The 18,294-nt window shown below is 35.9% G+C and overlaps 1 protein-coding gene across 3 annotated transcripts in view; it reads left to right on the top strand.

Moving 5' to 3' along the window:
- Positions 1-18,294, top strand: part of SETDB2 (SET domain bifurcated histone lysine methyltransferase 2) — a 74,103-nt gene that overhangs the window by 9,736 nt on the left and 46,073 nt on the right. For all 3 annotated transcript variants that reach the window (XM_082859590.1, XM_082859589.1, XM_082859588.1), the window contains 4 exons: positions 605-701; positions 11,366-11,929; positions 16,196-16,312; positions 17,061-17,230. In XM_082859590.1, the coding sequence (XP_082715716.1) occupies positions 605-701; positions 11,366-11,929; positions 16,196-16,312; positions 17,061-17,230 (948 nt within the window). The remainder of the gene's footprint in view (positions 1-604; positions 702-11,365; positions 11,930-16,195; positions 16,313-17,060; positions 17,231-18,294) is intronic.

Raw genomic sequence — 18,294 nt, 5'->3', positions numbered from 1 at the left:
TCTATAACTTTTTCATTAAATACATAGCTTATTTCTATAGTGAAGTCATGTTAGAAAGAATAGATGAACTTGAAAATGAAGAGACAACAAATGAGATGAAATTAAGTGTGGAAAGATATAGGAGAAACTAAGAGAAATATGAAAATACAAATGGAAAGACAAAAAGAGATACCCAAATACCTCCCTCTCTCCCCCAAAAGTAGATAGTAATAGAATAATGAGAAAACAAAAGGTACATAAACTTTCAATTTTGTGACCTTAATAGAGCCTTTAAGAGTTATGTTTTTTTGTAAAATACAAGCAGAAATAAGGATACTTGATGTTTCACTTTAAAGGTTGATTAAAATTCAGATAAAGGTCGGCCAAACTACAATTTCTGCAGTAGAAATCTCTTCTATCCTAAGTCTTTTATTTTATCCTATCTTATTTTCTTAATGTTTTTGAAAATGTTGACACCTAATTTTTTGGCTCAATCTTGAAATCGTAATATGTTTTCAGATTTAAGGGCTATATATATATCTAGTCAATAAAGATACTATTTAGATTTTACAGTGAGTGATTTTTAACTTGGCATTCTTGTTAAGTTTGTAATTTTTTCATGTAGATCATACGTCTGTGACCCAGAATGCACAGGAAAACAAATCAAGTTCATTGCCCTCTACATCACATGAAGACTCCTTTCCAGAAGACTATACCTCTCTGTATGTATATAAGTTAAATTTATTTATGTCATTAATGCTTTTGCTCCCAAAAAGGGATTTACTGTTGCTAATCATTTGACGTAAGAGTAGATAAAATATATAAAAAAGGATGCTTTCCCATCAAAAGTTTTAAAAGTTGTGTATTTTATGTACATCAGACTTGTCAAGAGCTGGGAAATCAGTTGGCATTCTGTGAAGCCATGTTCTGCCTTGTAGTTCAAGGTGTCTAATGACAAAACAGTTCTCAAGCCAGATAAAAACAGAGAAGCCCCTATAGTGACTGATAGAAGTAGTCACTATCATCAGTTTACCCCTACCCAGAGACTGGCAGAAAGATGCAGACAATACCAGATAACCCTGCTTTACCTACGTATCCGTTGTTTACTTACAGCATTTTTGTGTTTTTGCAGGGTCAGTAACTAGATCTACAGCACTGTGCATAGGATTGGTTTTCTTTATTTTTGTTTTTTTCCAGTAAAGTATCTTCATACATGTAAGAAAGTTGATCTTCCTCCCCACAAAATTGGATTGAAATTAGGTTACTTAACTCCTGAGATTTGTAGTAGGTTGGTTTTCTTTCATTTGTTTTATGAAATGAAGCTTAGATAAGAAAAGAATCATTTCTTTTTTTTTTAAATTAATTTTTAGGAAAAGAATCACTTCTGAGGTTCATATCAGTATTTCATTTCCATGTTTTTCTAACTTTTCTTTATAAATATAAAAAGATTTTTTCCTTTGTTAATTGCCTGATAACTTGAGCCTTACACCTCTTGATTTTTATTAAATTAGTCACCAGAAGAGTACTTGTAAGCCAGCTTAGCTAACTTTCTTGAAACCCTAAATTCCAAATTACAGATTTTACCAGCATGTTTACTCCTACATTTTAGTCGTAAGTAGTTCTAATTGTCTATTGTTCCAGTAATGACTAACTTAGAGCTGTACTTATTAAGTGTCACATGAGGAAATTACATAAAAATACATTGTAAACTGTAAATTACTGTACAAATTTTAGTTTTTATTTAAGAACTAATGATAGCTTATATACAATTTTCTCTCTTGCATATACCCTAAGTTAATCCCTTCATATTCAGAGAAGAACTTTTTGAATCTTCAAATTGTATTTCATATTCCCCTTCCCCCAAAATAGGGGAAATCAAATGATGACATTTGTAGAAAAGAATGCCACAGAACCCAGTTTGGAACATAATTTAGTTGGTTACATCAAGCTGAAAAGGGAAATGAAACATTCAGTTTACTGGTTGTACAACACTGTAGCTATATAAATTACTTGAGAGTAAATTAGCCTATATCAAAACAAAGAACAAAGCTGTGAGAGCCTAAGAGAATTTATTACAGTGAATACTGAGTGAAACCAAACAAAGGGATCTATATCTTAGGTAGACAAGTAAATAGTACTGCTTATAGTTCAGAATACATTATAATGAAAAAGTGGTAGAAAGGAACTTGGCACTTAATAATAGGGGAAAAGCAATTCCAGGCACAGGCTTCAAAAAACAAGGAAATATTGGATACCTAAATAAATAAATAAAAACAGAAACGTATTATAGTAGACTAGGCTAAAGAAGATAGAAGTTAAATGGAAGAACAAAACAAAAAGTACATTATAGAATATATTTCTTACTATGGGATGTACCCCCAGCATGTTTCAAAAATACTAAAACAGACTGAAGTTATTTAAGGGAAAACATAACCTTACCTCATTTTTTCTGCTTTTTTCCCCCCCTCATTTTTAATGTATTAGGTGCTACTGCATTGTAGTCCATGGGTGGTGATGGATTTGCATTGATCTTTTAGCTGCATTCTCATCCACTATTTTTTGCTACCTTTTTGAGAAATCTTAAAGATTGAAAACATGAAAAGGGAGATGGCAGAAACCCATACTCACACCATCCAGAATTAACAGCTATTAACCTTTCATTGTATTTGCTTCCAGTCTCTTTTTTAAAAAGAAAACAAAACACTATAATCTCTTTGAGCCATACCTAACTTCTCACCATGACAAAGTTCCGTTGCCCTCTCTGCTTCTCTAGGAGCAGTCACTATCATCAGTTATTTTTCTAGTTCATTTTTTAATATTTATATAGCCATAAATAATATATAGTGCTATTATAGTTTTTAAATTTTACATAAATATTCATATATGTACCTTCTTACTTGTTTTACTCAGCATTAGTTTTTTGAAAGTTTTTTTTTTAATTTAATTTATTTATTTTAATTTTTTTGTCTGCGTTGGGTCTTCATTGCTGTGGGCGGGCTTTCTCTAGTTGCGGCGCAAGTGGGGGCTATTCTTCGTTGTGGTGCGTGGGCTTCTGATTGCGGTGGCTTCTCTTGTTGCAGAGCACAGGCTCTAGGCATGCAGGCTTCAGTAGTTGCAGCACATGGGCTCAGTAGTTGTGACTCGCAGGCTCTAGAGCACAGGCTCAGTAGTTGTGGCGCACGGGCTTAGTTGCTCCGCGGCATGTGGGATCTTCCCAGGCCAGGGCTCGAACCTGTGTCCCCTGTACTGGCAGGCAGATTCCTAACCACTGTGCCACCAGGGAAGTCCCTACTCAGCATTAGTTTTGAGATCTAATCATGTTGCTTCTGTGTTATAGATCTATTTCATCTCCTTGTTTGGATTTCCATCGTGAGAATACATTTTATTAATTCCATTCCTTTAAGGATGGATAATTAGATTGTTCCAAATATTTACTGTTACAAATAGTAGTGCAGTGATCAGTTTTATCCCAGCCTTTCTTTTAAGAAAGTATTCATTGTGAAAGTCAATTAAGGAAATTAAAGGTATAGTCTGGGATCTTTAAGATTACCCCAAATCAGGACTTCCCTGGTGGCGCAGTGGTTAGGAATCTGCCTGCCAATGCAGGGTACCCAGGTTCGAGCCCTGATCCGGGAAGTTCCCACATGCTGCGGAACAACTAAGCCCGTGTGCCATAGCTACTGAACCTGAGAAGTCCTCACACCTCAACGAAGAGTAGCCCCCGCTCGTTGCGGTGAAAGACCGCGCAGCAACGAAGAGCCAATGCAGCCATAAATAAATAAATTTATTTTTAAAAAAAAAGATTTCCCAAAATGTAGAAGAAAAGGGCAAATGAGTGAGAAAAAGAAGAGAATGATGAATAATGTTCTCAAAAAAGAAACTATTAGCAGAAAACCAACAATTTTAGTGAACACTGTAAAGTATTTTCAGGATCATCCATATGTTATAATGCTCTTTACAAAATGTTAAGAATTTCAAGCTAAGGCAACAGAGTTAGGACCAATGTGCTGCTGCTTACAAAGGCAGTGCAGGAAATCACAATGTCTAAACTAGGATTCAGAATTGTTCCAGCAGCTAGAAAATGAAAATACATATATTTTCCATTAAAAAATTTGGTACTTAAATAAATATGAAATGTAGATGTTCTCAATATATTAAAAAATAATGTAAACTTGCATAACAGAATCATTGCTTTTGGAAAAATCTGCCCTGTTTTTTCTGAACTAGAACAAACAAATGAACAAAAACACAAGAAGCTAGAATAAGTGAAGCAGAAGCAATAGTCAAAGAAGGTAACTTCTGAGTATAAGGAAATATCAAGTCTGGAGGCAAAAGGTTTTACCAAATACCACAGAAATGAAAATTACTAATAGATAAGTATTGATTTTTAAAAAGTTTTAATATCAGTCTTAAAGTATAAATATCTTACAAGTATCAAAACAAACAAAAAAAGCCAACAAAACAGCAAAAATCAGGCTAGCACCTTTGCAAAAGCTCAGAAAACATCTATATACATAACCTTCTGGGAAATTTTCTCGAAAATCCTCTTGCTGACCAGAAGAGGAGTCAGAATGTATAAGATATAGTATTTAAGAAATGGCAGTGGCATAGAAACCATCTAAATATAGAGTTAACTATAATAAAGATGAGTCCTTAAACTAGAGACAATGGAGGCCCTGCATGGTATGCAAAGTTTTATGTTTATAGTGTATTTCTAGAGAGGGTTCATAGCTTTCATCGGATTGTCAAAGGGTTTATGGCCCTAAAAAGTTTAAAATATCACTATTGTGGATATGGAGCTTCTAAATAAAATTTTAGCAATTCTAATCCAGAGAAATATTAATGAGATGACTTAGAATTTACACTAGTCAAGCAAGAATGATTTAGTATTAGGAAATATATTATTTTACAGAAGTAAACCACAGGAAAAAAAGCTTATCTTAAGATGCCAAAAGACTTTTAAAAGTAATATGAACTATTAGAAATAGAACTTTTTTTTTTAATTTCTGAATTTTATTAATTTTTTTATACATTATGTTCTTATTATTTATCTGTTTTATACATATTAGTGTATATATGTCAATCCCAATCTCCCAATTCATCCCACCCCCACAGCTTCCCCCCTTGGTGTCCATACGTTTGTTCTCTACATCTGTGTGTCTATTTCTGCCCTGCAAACCGGTTCATCTGTACCATTTTGAAGAATTTTTTCTTAATGTGGGAGAGAATATGTTTCTTAAACCAGCATCCCTGTCCTATATACTGGTGAAACTTAGAGACATTTCCTTTAAATAAAGATTAAGACAGAAGTGCCTGCTATCATAATTGTTATTCAGTATTTTTATGAAAATTCTAGCCAGTATAATAGAATGTAAAAGAAAATATGATTATTGAAATGTACAAAGTAAAATTATTTGTAGATAGTCTTATCCTTCTAGAAAATCTAAGATGCAAGTGTAAAATTATTAAGGTAAAACGAGGGTTTAGTGACATAGTCACATAAAATAAAAATATGAAACTCTATACCTTCAGAAAATATGAAATTAAGTCCCCATTCACAACACCAGAAAGTAAAATAAATGAGACTAATTACAAGAAGTATATACCTGAGGAAAATTAATTCTAAAGATTTTAATGAATGGATAAACTTACTATGTGCCTGGATGGGAAAACTGCATATTGTAAAAATGGTAATTCTTCCCAAATTAATTTATAGATTTAATTTCATATGAAATCCAAGCATTTGGATTTTTTTTAACTTGGCGAGCCATTATAAATTTAATCTCAAAAGATAAAAAAATCAGAAAACACCTAGAACATGTTTAAAAGGCAAAATAGTGAGGAAGGACTTGCCCTGAGAAATATCAAAATGTTCCATCATAGTATGGAAAACAATGTTATATTGGTATAAGAATTAACAGTTCGATCAAAAGGCAGAATAAGTCTAGAAAATAAGAGGACATTTTTATGTATTTCTAAGAACTTGAGATATGATTAAGCTAGTAAGTCAAAAGTCAGAAGGTGAAAGAAGGAGGTATTCAGTAAAAGACTCTGGAACAATTGGATATCATTTGGAGAATTTAAGTTAGATCTTCGTGTTACATCAAAATAAATTCCAGATGAAACTGGACTCTCAAACCATAGAAAAATTAATTATAAAATTAGAACCCTAAAAAACAGAAAAATAATAAATATTAGATATCTTTCTATAACATTATGTATCATGGCATTATTCATAATATTGTTTATACTTTATTATAAATACTTAGTTCACTGCCTAGAATGTAAGCTCCTTGAGATCACAGAGCTCTCATCTTTTTTTCCGTAGCACCTGGCACATAGCAGGCACTCAAGAAATCGTTGATGGAAGAATGAATGAATGAATGAATGAACGAACGAATGAACAAGCCCCCAATAGGAAAATGGACAAAGCATATGAATAGACAGTTAGCCAAAAGGAAAAAAAAAAAATCAATAAACATGAAATTATGTTCAAACTCCTTATTATTTAGAGAAAAAAATTAAGGTAATAAAATATTTTTCACCTATCCAATTGATGAAAAATTTTAAAATAATATTCAGGTAGATGAGCATTCATCCGTGCTATGAGAGTATAAATTGGTCCAGCCTTTTTGGAAAGCAGTTTGGCATCTTTTATTGATTAAAATATGTGTACCTCCTAGTACCATGATCGTAGTCTGTAAATGCCATTTCTCATTAAATGGAACCGTAGTCCCTTAGAGAAATGGCTGATTCCAGACCTGAGATATCTTGTGACAGAAAGCAAAAAAGCTATCAAAAAAAAAAAACAAAACAAAACTGTATGCCAACACATATATATGGAATTAAAAAAAAAAAGATTCTGATGAACCTAGGGGCAGGACAGGAATAAAGACACAGCCATAGAGAATGGACCTGAAGACAGCGGGAGGGAGAAGGGTAAGCTGGGACGAAGTGAGAGAGCGGCATGGACATACATACACTACAAAATGTAAAATAGATAGCTAGTGGGAAGCAGCTGCATAGCACAGGGAGATCAGCTGCTGCTTTGTGACCACCTAGAGGGGTGGGATAGGGAGGTTGGGAGGGAGACGCAAGAGGGAGGGGATATGGGGATATATGTATATGTATAGCTGATTCACTTTGTTATACAGCAGAAACTAACACACCATTGTAAAGCAAAAAAAAATCTGTCACTTTGGTAGTTGCTAGGATACAACTCATCATTCTGAATATTAGTAATTAAAGAAAAGAATCAAGCATTTATCTGCCTGCTTATACTAACTGTATTTTAGGATAACCCAAGAATTGATGAATTTCTTTATGAAAGCACTCTAGCCGGAAAATGCAGTAGGAATGATAGAATTAGAAGATTGTTATTTTTACAACTACTACCCCCACCCCACCACACCCCAAAGAAACAGTGGCCTTAGCCCAGTGGTCTCAAATGAATTGTGGTCAGAACAGGTGTTTTGTTTTAAACTTCTAACTTATTGAGGAGTGATGCTCTTGTAAAATGCATAAAATGTTGCAGCAATGTTAAATTGCTGTAAAAGTTTCTAAACTTTTGCACTTTCAATTTTTGTACTTACCATGAATTGTTAAAAAACCACTGGGAACTGGCACCACCACACCTGAACGTAGCACTGGTCTAGACAACGATCATGAGTGAATGCCAAAACTGTTAACTGAAAGTGAGGAGCTTTAAAATGGATGGAAACACCCAAACCCACTTATAAATCTAAGTATCGCTAAATGTGAACAATCAGACATTGTTTGTCTCCTTATGTGTTGCAATAGGAAATTCATAGCACCACATGTGAATTATCTCCCCTGACCCCCCACCAGAATTGAACCTGAATCAAATCAGGCTTCTAGAACTGACTACTGCTTTGCCAGGAATGGAAGGGGTGAGTTAAATGACAACACCACATGGAAGGCATCAGCCAGATTCCAGAATGTGGGAACTACTATAGGACAAGTGACACAATTTATTTAACTTTAACCAATAAATGTCATTAATGAAGAGGGAGGGAGCACTACATAAGGTTAGAGACATAAAAGACACCTGAATCAAATACAGAGTGTAGGGGTTGTTTGATTCTGATTCAAACAGATTTTAAGACAATCGGGGAAATGTGAAGATGAGCCATTGAGATTATGTATTTTTAAAAAGACTTATTTGTTAGAAATACATACTGAATTATTTCAGATAAGTGTTTGCTTTAAAATACTCCAGTGTTTCAGGGTGGGGCAAGAGGGGTGGAGAATAGATTAAATAAAATAGGCAAAATATTGATAATTATTAAAACCTGGTAATAAGTGTCAAACATAAAGCCAGACATTAGCTGTAGTGGTGAAAACAGGTTTTATTCACTAACTACTGACAGTAGGAATACGAGCTGAGCTCCATCGCGATTTGTGCTGAGGTGACTGGCATTTTAAAGGGCAATGCGGGAGTAAGGAAGGGAGTACAAGCTGGGGCTCAAGTGAAAACTTAATGAAGGTTAATCACTGTGAATGCCCATGAGGCCAGCTGTGTGTGCTGGCTGGCAGTCATCAAGTTAGGATTCTGTCCTCCCACAGAGACTGGAGGACAGAGACCCTGTCCTTCCTGATGATTACCTTTCAAAAGAATGGCTTTCAGGTTTTTGAGAAAAATATTCCTGAGTTATAGAAACATATACATCTCAGAGAGACCCAGGAAAGATTCATAATTTTAAGACCTTCTTAGTAAATGTTCTAAGAAAGGTCAGGGGCTTGTCTTTAGGTGTTGGCTAGAAGAAACAGCCTTGAGCTTTCTCAAGGAGGCATTTTGTTGAGAGGCTGGGGTTATCCTAGGGACATGCATGTCCTTATGCTGCTAGAAGCCTTGCTAGAGTTTGGTTATCACTCAGCGCAGAGGGTTGGACAGAGTCATTATGTGCTGGGAGTTCTGGAGTTCTTACAAGTACATGAGGTTCCAGTATATCAGTCTTTATGAGAAAAGAATACTCTTAAGTGTATGTTTGAAAGTTTTTTAATAAGAAGTTATTCTTAATGTATATTCCCCTTGACCAAGTAATTCCTCTTAAAGGAATGTATCTTAAGGTAGTAATCAGAAATTTGCAGGGCTTCCCTTGTGGCACAGTGGTTGAGAGTCCGCCTGCCGATGCAGGGGACACGGGTTCATGCCCCGGGCCGGGAAGATCCCACATGCCGCAGAGAGGCTGGGCCCATGAGCCATGGCCGCTGAGCCTGCACGTCCGGAGCACAGGCTCCGCAGCAGGAGAGGCCACAACAGTGAGAAGCCCGCTTACTGCAAAAAAAGAAAGAAAGAAATTTGGTCAAGGACTTATGTATGAGGATATTCATCAAAGTAGTAACACAGAAAAATTGGAAACAAATATTTCCAACATTAAAAGATTTATAAATTATAGGACATCCTTTCACCTACTAGATTATCAGAAATCCGGAAGCATCAAGAGCCTCTGTGAAAGCAGGTGCTCACATAAATTGCTGGAGAGGCTGACCCCATGGAGAGCAATTAGGCAATCTTAACAAAATTACTAATCCATTTACCCTGTGACCTAGCATTCCGGTTTCTGGGATATCTTCACATGTATGAAATTATTATATATGAGGTTTTTTATTACATCATGATTTGTAATAGCAAAAGATTGAAAACAATAGAAGACTAGTTATATAAATTGTGGAATTTATGTAGAGGATTACTATACAGCTGAAAAAAGGATGGGGCACCTCATATCTGTGCATTCAGTATGGTACCAACTAGCTACATGTGGTTATTTAAATTTGAATTACTTAAAATGAAATTTAAAATTCAGTTCTTTGGTCACAGTAGCCACATTTAAAGGTGTTCAGTAGCCGCATGTGGCTAGTGGCTATGCCACTGGACAGCACAGATATAGAACATTTCCATCAATGCAGAAAGTTCTGTTGGACAGTGCTGCTTTATATAGTGAGTATAAAAATTTTTCTAAAATATCTATATTACTTTTATAATAAATAACAGATACCTAGAGATAGATTGAAAATATTAGGTAACACAAAACAGGTTTTTTTGTGTGTGTGAAAGTTTAAAACCTGAGTTTGGAACACATGGAATCTTCACAGTTTTTTTCTTAAAGTCAATAACCTCTCCATTTTCTCCTGTAGTTTACCATTTTCAGATGTGTATGAGACCAGGTGGGTTACATATTATGGGGAAAGTTCACTTAGTACAGTTGTTGAAGGTAAAAAGAAAAAACAGCATAAAGGATTCTTAATTATTTTTTTACCTAGCCTTTACTGTTTTTTGCTTGAACCAAGTTTGTCTGAAGACATAACCTTCCTCAGGTCTTTATTGAACTCATGTCCTACATGAACTCTAAATTTGCTAGGTGCTATTGGTGTAGATGTAGCAAAAAGTTACCACTGTAATCACAGCTTTCTGGAATACTCTGAAATTAGACTGTGATATAATAAAGATACTTGCTTTGTCTGGGTCCCCAGCACACAGCTTCTAAAACCTTTGGAATCTCCTGAGTGGTAGGAATGTCTTTGGCATGCAAATGAGATGACTTGGTGAGGCGCTCCTAGTTAACTTAAGGATGGGGTTTGGACGCCAGAAAGGCAACCTTGGTTAGAAGCCTAAAACTTTCAGCCCTACCTCCCAACCTCCACGGCAGGGAGAAGGGCTGCAGGTGGAGATAATCACCAGTGGCCAATGATTTAATCATTCATGCTTAAGCAGTTAACCCTCCATAAAAAACTTTAAACAACAGGGCTCCTGGAGCTTCCTGGTTGGTGGACAGTTTGAGGTGCTGGAAGGGTGGTGCATTTGGAGAGGGCATGGAAACTCCATGCCCCTTCTTACCTACCTTGCCCCATGCATCTCTTCCATTTGGCTGTTCCTGAGTGTATCTTTTATTATAAACTGGTAATAGTAATTAAAATGCTTTCCTGAGTTCTGAATCTTTCCAGCACATTATCCGAGAGAAAGGGGTTGTCAAGAGTGTGGGTGACATTTGGCATCTGGCAAATTGGCATTTGGCATCTGGCATGGGGGCAGTCTTATGGGACTGAGCCCTTTAACTTGTGGAATCTGTTGCTGACTCTAGGTCAATAGTGTCAGAATTGAACTGAATTATTGGACACCCAGTTGAAGAAGTGGTGCTGGAAAAAACACCACATATTTGATGTCCAGAAAAAAAACAACCCTTCAGGTGTAACTTTATGTGGCTGCAGAACATAGTAAGATGTTGATTTCAGAGTCTGGCTTATTTTAGTGTTGTCTAAGAAGAAGCTAATAGGAGTTAAATACCACCTTAGTGTGCAGTGTTTTTTGAAAAATGGGGATTGTGCTATACATTTGAGATACTAATAAATAATTAATTTTAAACAGATCTACAGAAAATAAGGAAATTCCCCCTCTGGAAAATAAAGTTGCAGACTTTAGAGAAAAAGAATCATCTTCAAATTTATCTTACCAAAAGCATGACTGCTCTAGTGCCTGTCTGATGAAAATGCCACTTACCTTCAAGGGAGAAAACCCTCTGCAGCTACCAATCAAATGCCACTTCCAAAGACGACATGCAAAGACAAACTCTCATTCTTCAGCACTCCACGTGAGTTATAAAACCCCTTGTGGAAGGAGTCTACGAAACATGGAGGAAGTTTTTCGTTACCTGCTTGAGACAGAGTGTAACTTTCTATTTACAGATAACTTTTCTTTCAATACCTATGTTCAGTTGACTCGGAATTACCCAAGGCAAGAAGAAATTGTTTCTGATACGGATATTAGCAGTGGAGTGGAATCAGTGCCCATTTCTTTCTGTAATGAAATTGACAATAGAAAGCTTCCACAGTTTAAGTACAGAAAGACTATGTGGCCACGAGCATATTATTTAAACAGCTTTTCCAACATGTTTACTGATTCTTGTGACTGTTCTGAGGGCTGCATAGACATGTGAGTAGAAAAACATGGCATTTCAAAAAAATCTTCTGAATGTAGGGGTACTTGTCAAGAAGTCCTGCTGTGTATCAGTTTGTCTGTCTATCTAAAACCAGTTCATCGAGAATCTAAAATAGAAAGATGCATCTCATTAGCAATAGGAAAGAAAACTCTTTGCCAGTTATTTCAGTAATTTGGGAATTATTTCTTCCAAGGATAAGTATTCCCTTTAATCTAGTACCATACTCCTAATAGCAGCAATTACAGCTAATGCCATGGAACTGTGCCAAACACTGTGACAAGTGCTTTACATATATTTTCTTGTTTAGTTCTGACAAAACCCCATGGGGTAGGTAATATTATTTCCATGTTACAAATGAGGAAGTTGAGAAGCCAAGTGTAAGGTCAACAAATTTAAGAACCAGAATTTGAACCCGTGCTCTTAACCATTATGTTATATGTTGTATTTTACTTTTGCAAATCATTTCCTTGCTACTTTTTTTAGAAAGTTAATGGTGCCTCTCCTGATCATAAAATTGACATTCCATAAAAAAAAATGAAAACATGTTCTAATATATTAAGACTGTGAAAAACATTTTTTTTTCAGGGTGTGTAATTTATTGGTATTTGTAGGTTTGCATATGTAGAGCGGACTTGCATTATATGTACATTTAATTTAATGCAAATTTAGCTGCCTTTACTAGGAAAAAGAAAAAGCATGAGAGAGATAAAGAGAAATAATTTAAATTATATACATAGTTCTCACCATCCTCTCAGAAGGAGTGTGAGATGAGATATCAATCTGCTGTTACCTCAGTTTGGCTCAGTTCCTTTAGATCTGTCATAGAGGAAACCTCTCACTGTGCCAAGTTTTATTCTGTTTAAATATAAGTTGTTGTTTTTTCAGCATTGCCTCTAAACGTAACCCATCTACATCTGGCCAAGCCCAATCTCTTTCAGTGATGGAGGAAAAAAACTAACTGTTGGACAGTGTTTACTATACTTTATGGTCAGTTTAGTGGGGTTTTTTAAAGAATAATTTTGACTGTTTGTGATTTTTGCCTTAGACTGTAGAAAGTAACCCCCATGTAACATGCACCACCAGCATATATATTTTCATCTATTGGTCAGAAATTACAAGAGAAGTCACAAAATAAGCAAAAACTGAAGCCCACTGGGATCTGGAATTGGACATGAGCACTAGGGCCAGGGATTCTAATCCTGACAGGATGGGAATTAAACATGTCCCATGCATGGCAGAGAGTGGGCGCTGAGCTCTTTTGGGGGACAGAAACAGGGACCTGCACAATGCTGGGAAGCAGGCTAATAACTCACAGGGCCTGGAATTGTGTTAATAACAACTGGGTTTAGAGCTGTGAAACCCATAGGTCAGAGCCAGAGCAATGAGGAAAGCAGCCAGTGTAGAGGAGCACCCAGGAGTAAATTCCAGGAAAAGTATGATTTCAAACAGTCAGAACACACGAAGACATTTAGGACCATGAAGGCAACATAAGTCCCAACAACTGGCAGTATTCACACCTGAAGAATCAGAGGTAAATGTAGAATCTGACTGAAAGAGACTTTAAAATAGGTATGTTTAAAATGTCCAAAGAGATAAAATATTAGCATCCATGAAACAAGAAAAGGAGATTATTTTTTAAGTATACTGTATATGTAAAAGAACCATTTGGAAATATGGGAAATAAAATATATGGTCATTGAAATAAAAACTAAATAGATGGACTAAATGGTAAGCATTGGTAGAGCTGGAGAAAGAATTAGTGAATTGCAAGGCAAAACTAAAGAGATTCCCTCAGAATGCAAAGAGATAAAGATATGGGGAAAATAAATTTACAGGTTAAAAAATATGGAGGATAAATGAAAAATTCTAACATACATCTGAGAAGAAAAGAGCATTGTTCAGAGATAATAGCTGAGAATTTTCCAGAATTGAAGAAAGACAGGAGTCTTCAGAGTGAAAAAGCCCACTGTATACTAGAAATGGAAAATAAGATAACTATATCTAAATATATCATGATGCAACTTAAAAAGTATCTAGGGCAAAGAGTAAATCTCACACTATCAGATAGAAAAGAGGAAGAATAGATTGACAACACACTTTTCATCAGAAAGAAGACAAAAAGGAGGCATATTAGCTTAAAATGCTGACGGAAAATAAAGGTAAAACTAGAATTCTGTACCAACCCAGATGGTCATTTGTGGGGAGGGAGGAGGGTTCTTACACAATTACACAGCAGTTGAAGACATGCATAACTGCTTTCTAGCAATAGTACTTTTAAGTCTATCTAGAGCATTGTTTTTCAAGCTACAGGTTTACTAGGATGTAAAATCACTTGTAACTAGCATTTTAAAAATTAAATCATATAGAAGGTACCCACGTGCATCACACATGATAAGGTACTTCATGCCACTGTTATTTCTGCTTGTATGCATACACATATAAATATGCATGCTTCTGTAGGATTGTGAAGAAAATATATTTCTTACTGTGAGTCATAGTCAAAAATATTTGAAAGCTACTACCCTAGAGATGCTTACACATGTGCGTAAGAATAAGGATGTTGTAGCATTTTTGGTGTATTGAAAACTAGAAGCAACTTAATTGTATACCAAGCAACTTAATTGTAATCTAAATGCTGTGGAAAAGTTAACAGGAAATAACTAGATTTGTATATAACACAGATGGGTCTCAAAAACATATTGAATGAAAAAAGTTGTAGGATAATAACTATAGTACTTTTTAAAAAAATACAATATATTGTTTGTAGATAAATATGTATGTAAAAAGTATAAAGGATGCCTCACCAAACCTCTTGAGAGTTTAGTTTTATCTGTAATGCTTTTTTTTTTTTTTTTTAAGGAAGATCATATATACAGTATATATGTTTTAAATTACAGTTGGCCCTTGAACAATGCAGGGGTTAGAGCTGCTGACCCTCCATGCAATAGAAAATATAACATATAACATAGTTGGCCCTCCATATAAGGGGTTCCACATCTGTAGTTCCACATCCGAGCATTCAACCAACCGTGAATCGTGTAGTACTGTGGTATTTACTCTTGAAAAAAATCCATGTATAAGTTGACCCATGCAGTTCAAACTCATTGTTCAAGGGTCAACTAAAAGGACTAGACAAAATGATGACAGCTAATTCTATATGGTCAAAATATGAGTGTTTATTGTATTATTGTTTGTGTTTTTCTGTACTTTTTAAACTTTGCAAAGTCATACTAAAAAAAGCAACAGTAGATTTCTACATCTGTAAATAGAATCCAAATTAATGAATTTATTGCTTGTTTTTTTCTGTTGCAAACAGTAGTTACCACTCTGACATGTATTGTGTATAAACAGAGAAATGCAGAAGCAAATCATAGAGGAAAAGACCTTAAAGTCACTTACCATTCAACATACAAGACAGGATTCAGAGATTTTAACCAGCTTACCAGTGGTTACATACCTAGTTTATAGCCGAGATAACCAGGTTCTTTACTCCCTATCGATTTACAAGTCCCTGTCATGTTAGATAGTTATCTAAATAGTTAGAGGGAAATTTTTTTTTTTTTTTTTTTTGCAGTATGCGGGCCTCTCACTGTTGTGGCCTCTCCCGTTGCGGAGCACAGGCTCCGGACGCGCAGGCTCAGCGGCCATGGCTCACGGGCCTAGCCGCTCTGTGGCATGTGGGATCTTCCCGGACTGGGGCACGAACCCGTGTCCCCTGCATCGGCAGGCAGACTCTCAACCACTGCGCCACCAGGGAAGCCCGGGAAAATTTTTTTATGGTTGCATGTTTACTGCTTAGCAATGTTATGAAAAACAGATTGTAGTAGCCAGATACCCAGCATCAGTCTCCCCAATTTATTTTCATGTCACTGGAGGGAGAGATAATACAAGACATATGCAATATGCCCTTTTGAGTTTGACACATATAAGTTTATCCATTGTAAGAGAGCAGACATAGAATTTTTACAAAGAAGGTTTTGCAGAATAGGAAATGAAAGGAATTCATTTTGAAAAGTTAGAGAAAACTCATAAAGTTAAGTATTTCATGAGCAAATAGAGGTACAGGGCAGTTTATAATTATTTATAAATTTTTGGTAGATGTTGTCTTTCAAAGAGGTCTTTTTTATTTAGGGAAGAAGTCTAACAGTCCATGAACCAAACAACTATTCTAAATACAATTACATCCTTTACACTTTTGTCAAGATAGTCTCTTAACTTGGTGCTTTTTTATTCTGACTTCTCCATCCGTTGCCTTTTAGAACAAAATGTGCATGTCTTCAACTGACAGCAAGGAATGCCAAGACTTGCCCCTTGTTAAGTAGTAAAATAACCACTGGATATAAATATAAAAGACTACAGAGACAGATACCTACTGGGTAAGATACCTTGAGGATCCGTTGCAGGGTGTTTATATCTTTGAAGAAGGGTACTTTATCATTGTGGCCTGTAGTCTTATAAATGTTGTTAAATCTTAATTTCTTATACCAAAAATCTAAATTAAGGAATTAAAAAAACAAACTTGTATATTGTTCTTGGAAATGGAAGTCAGAGAGCACACATGTAACATGCAGACTGTTTCTAACACTCATCTGCTTTGAGTCTGACTCTTCCCTGCTAGGGTTAGCTTACTTTGGGTAGACGGTTCCCCATTAAGATGTATACTGTGCAAAGCTTGTCTGAGAATTGGGAATTTTCAACTTCTCATGGCTGTTATTAATAAAAATAAACAGAAAATTTTCTTCCTAGACTTTCCCTTCCTAGACATTTCCTTCGTAGACATTGCTAGACATTTTTAAAGAGCTAACCTTTACTATGTGCCAGGCATTGTCTCAAGCACTTTGTAGATACCAACTCATTTAATCTTCACAAAACAACCCCAAGAAGTAGGTAGTATCATATAATCCCCATTTTAAAAATGGAAAATTGAAGTACAGAGAGGTTAAATTCAAGGTCACGCAGCTAGTAAATGCTGGAGCTATGATGGAAACCAGGCAGTCTAGTTCTAGGAGCCTTCACACTTAGTCTGTCTCTCTTGGTAATTAATAGTGACGTAGCAATATAAAGTGCTTATGCTTTTAATTTAAGATGTCTGATTGATTTTTCTCTTGTATGTTTTATTGACAGCATTTATGAATGCAGCCTGTTGTGCAAATGTAATCAACGAATGTGTCAAAACCGAGTTGTCCAACATGGACCTCAAGTGAGGCTACAAGTATTCAAAACTGAGAAGAAGGGATGGGGAGTACGCTGCCTAGATGACATTGACAGAGGGACGTTTGTTTGCACCTATTCAGGTAAAGCAAAGGTTTACTTTCGCATTACTCTATAGTAAGATCTACATTTCTGAATCTCCATTTTACTAGTCAGGGCCACTGAGATCTTATAGCAAGGACAAGAGCAACAATATATAGGAGGAGCATCAGAGAAAGACAAGTGACTGGGAAATTGAGCACTGAAGGGATGAAATGCCTTAGGAGGAGGTATCAGGTGTTCCAGAAAAGAAAGGCTAAGGGATAAAACTTGGGTTATTGTGTGAGGCACATTTTTTGGTCTCTGTGGCTGCAGATGCTTTGGGGTAAGGTAAGAAAGCTTCCTATTTAAATAGGAAATCTAAATGACTGATTTGCTAAGGTAAAGATTATTAATCAAAGACTGTCTTGTTCAGTGTCTTGAGCTATTAGAATTTAATAGGTTAACATTGTAATAAATACCTTCAGGTGATGATTCAGGCAAAGCAGTTCACTCCATTTCAGGGACTCAAGAGAGTTGCCCATGTTCTGAGTGAAAGTTTCCAACCAGTGTGTTACAGTTGTGCAATTACTGATTCTTTCAGGCCATATCCCACAGGCCAGACACGTTGGTCTCTAGTTGTCTCTTCCTTTTACCCCAGAGTGTTAGGCAAAAATCCTCACTTTCTGTGCGTACCATGAAATGAGAAAGGTTGGAGAAACACGACTCTCAACGCAATCTAAAGGAAATGTGCTAGGCAGCAGGGACTAGAGCAACCCTCCTCATCTGAAATTCCAGGTTCACTTCAGTGAGGGCAAGAATTATCAGAGTTCAGAATAGTCACACCTGGATCCCTACCACATACCACTTACAGACACACATACTACACAACTTACCTAGACAATTCATCTCTCGTATTTCTCAAAATAACTCTTTGATGCTGCCCGTAAAATGCCAAATCGTGTCCAGAAAGTATCATTCATTGGCTTTATCTGCATTGCTAGAAAATGCACCTAAGTTATCTCTCTGATCTAGTTGCTAATTTTGACTTGTTAACTATAATTTTGAGTTCCTTGAAAGAAAATGCGTAAGCTTCAGGTGAAGATTTTAATTACACTAGGGCTTAATA

This window comes from Leucopleurus acutus, assembly GCF_964270905.1.
Source record: "Leucopleurus acutus genome assembly, chromosome: 18".
NCBI classification, from domain to species: Eukaryota; Metazoa; Chordata; class Mammalia; order Artiodactyla; family Delphinidae; genus Leucopleurus; species Leucopleurus acutus.
This window is presented reverse-complemented; position numbering and strand designations above follow the sequence as displayed.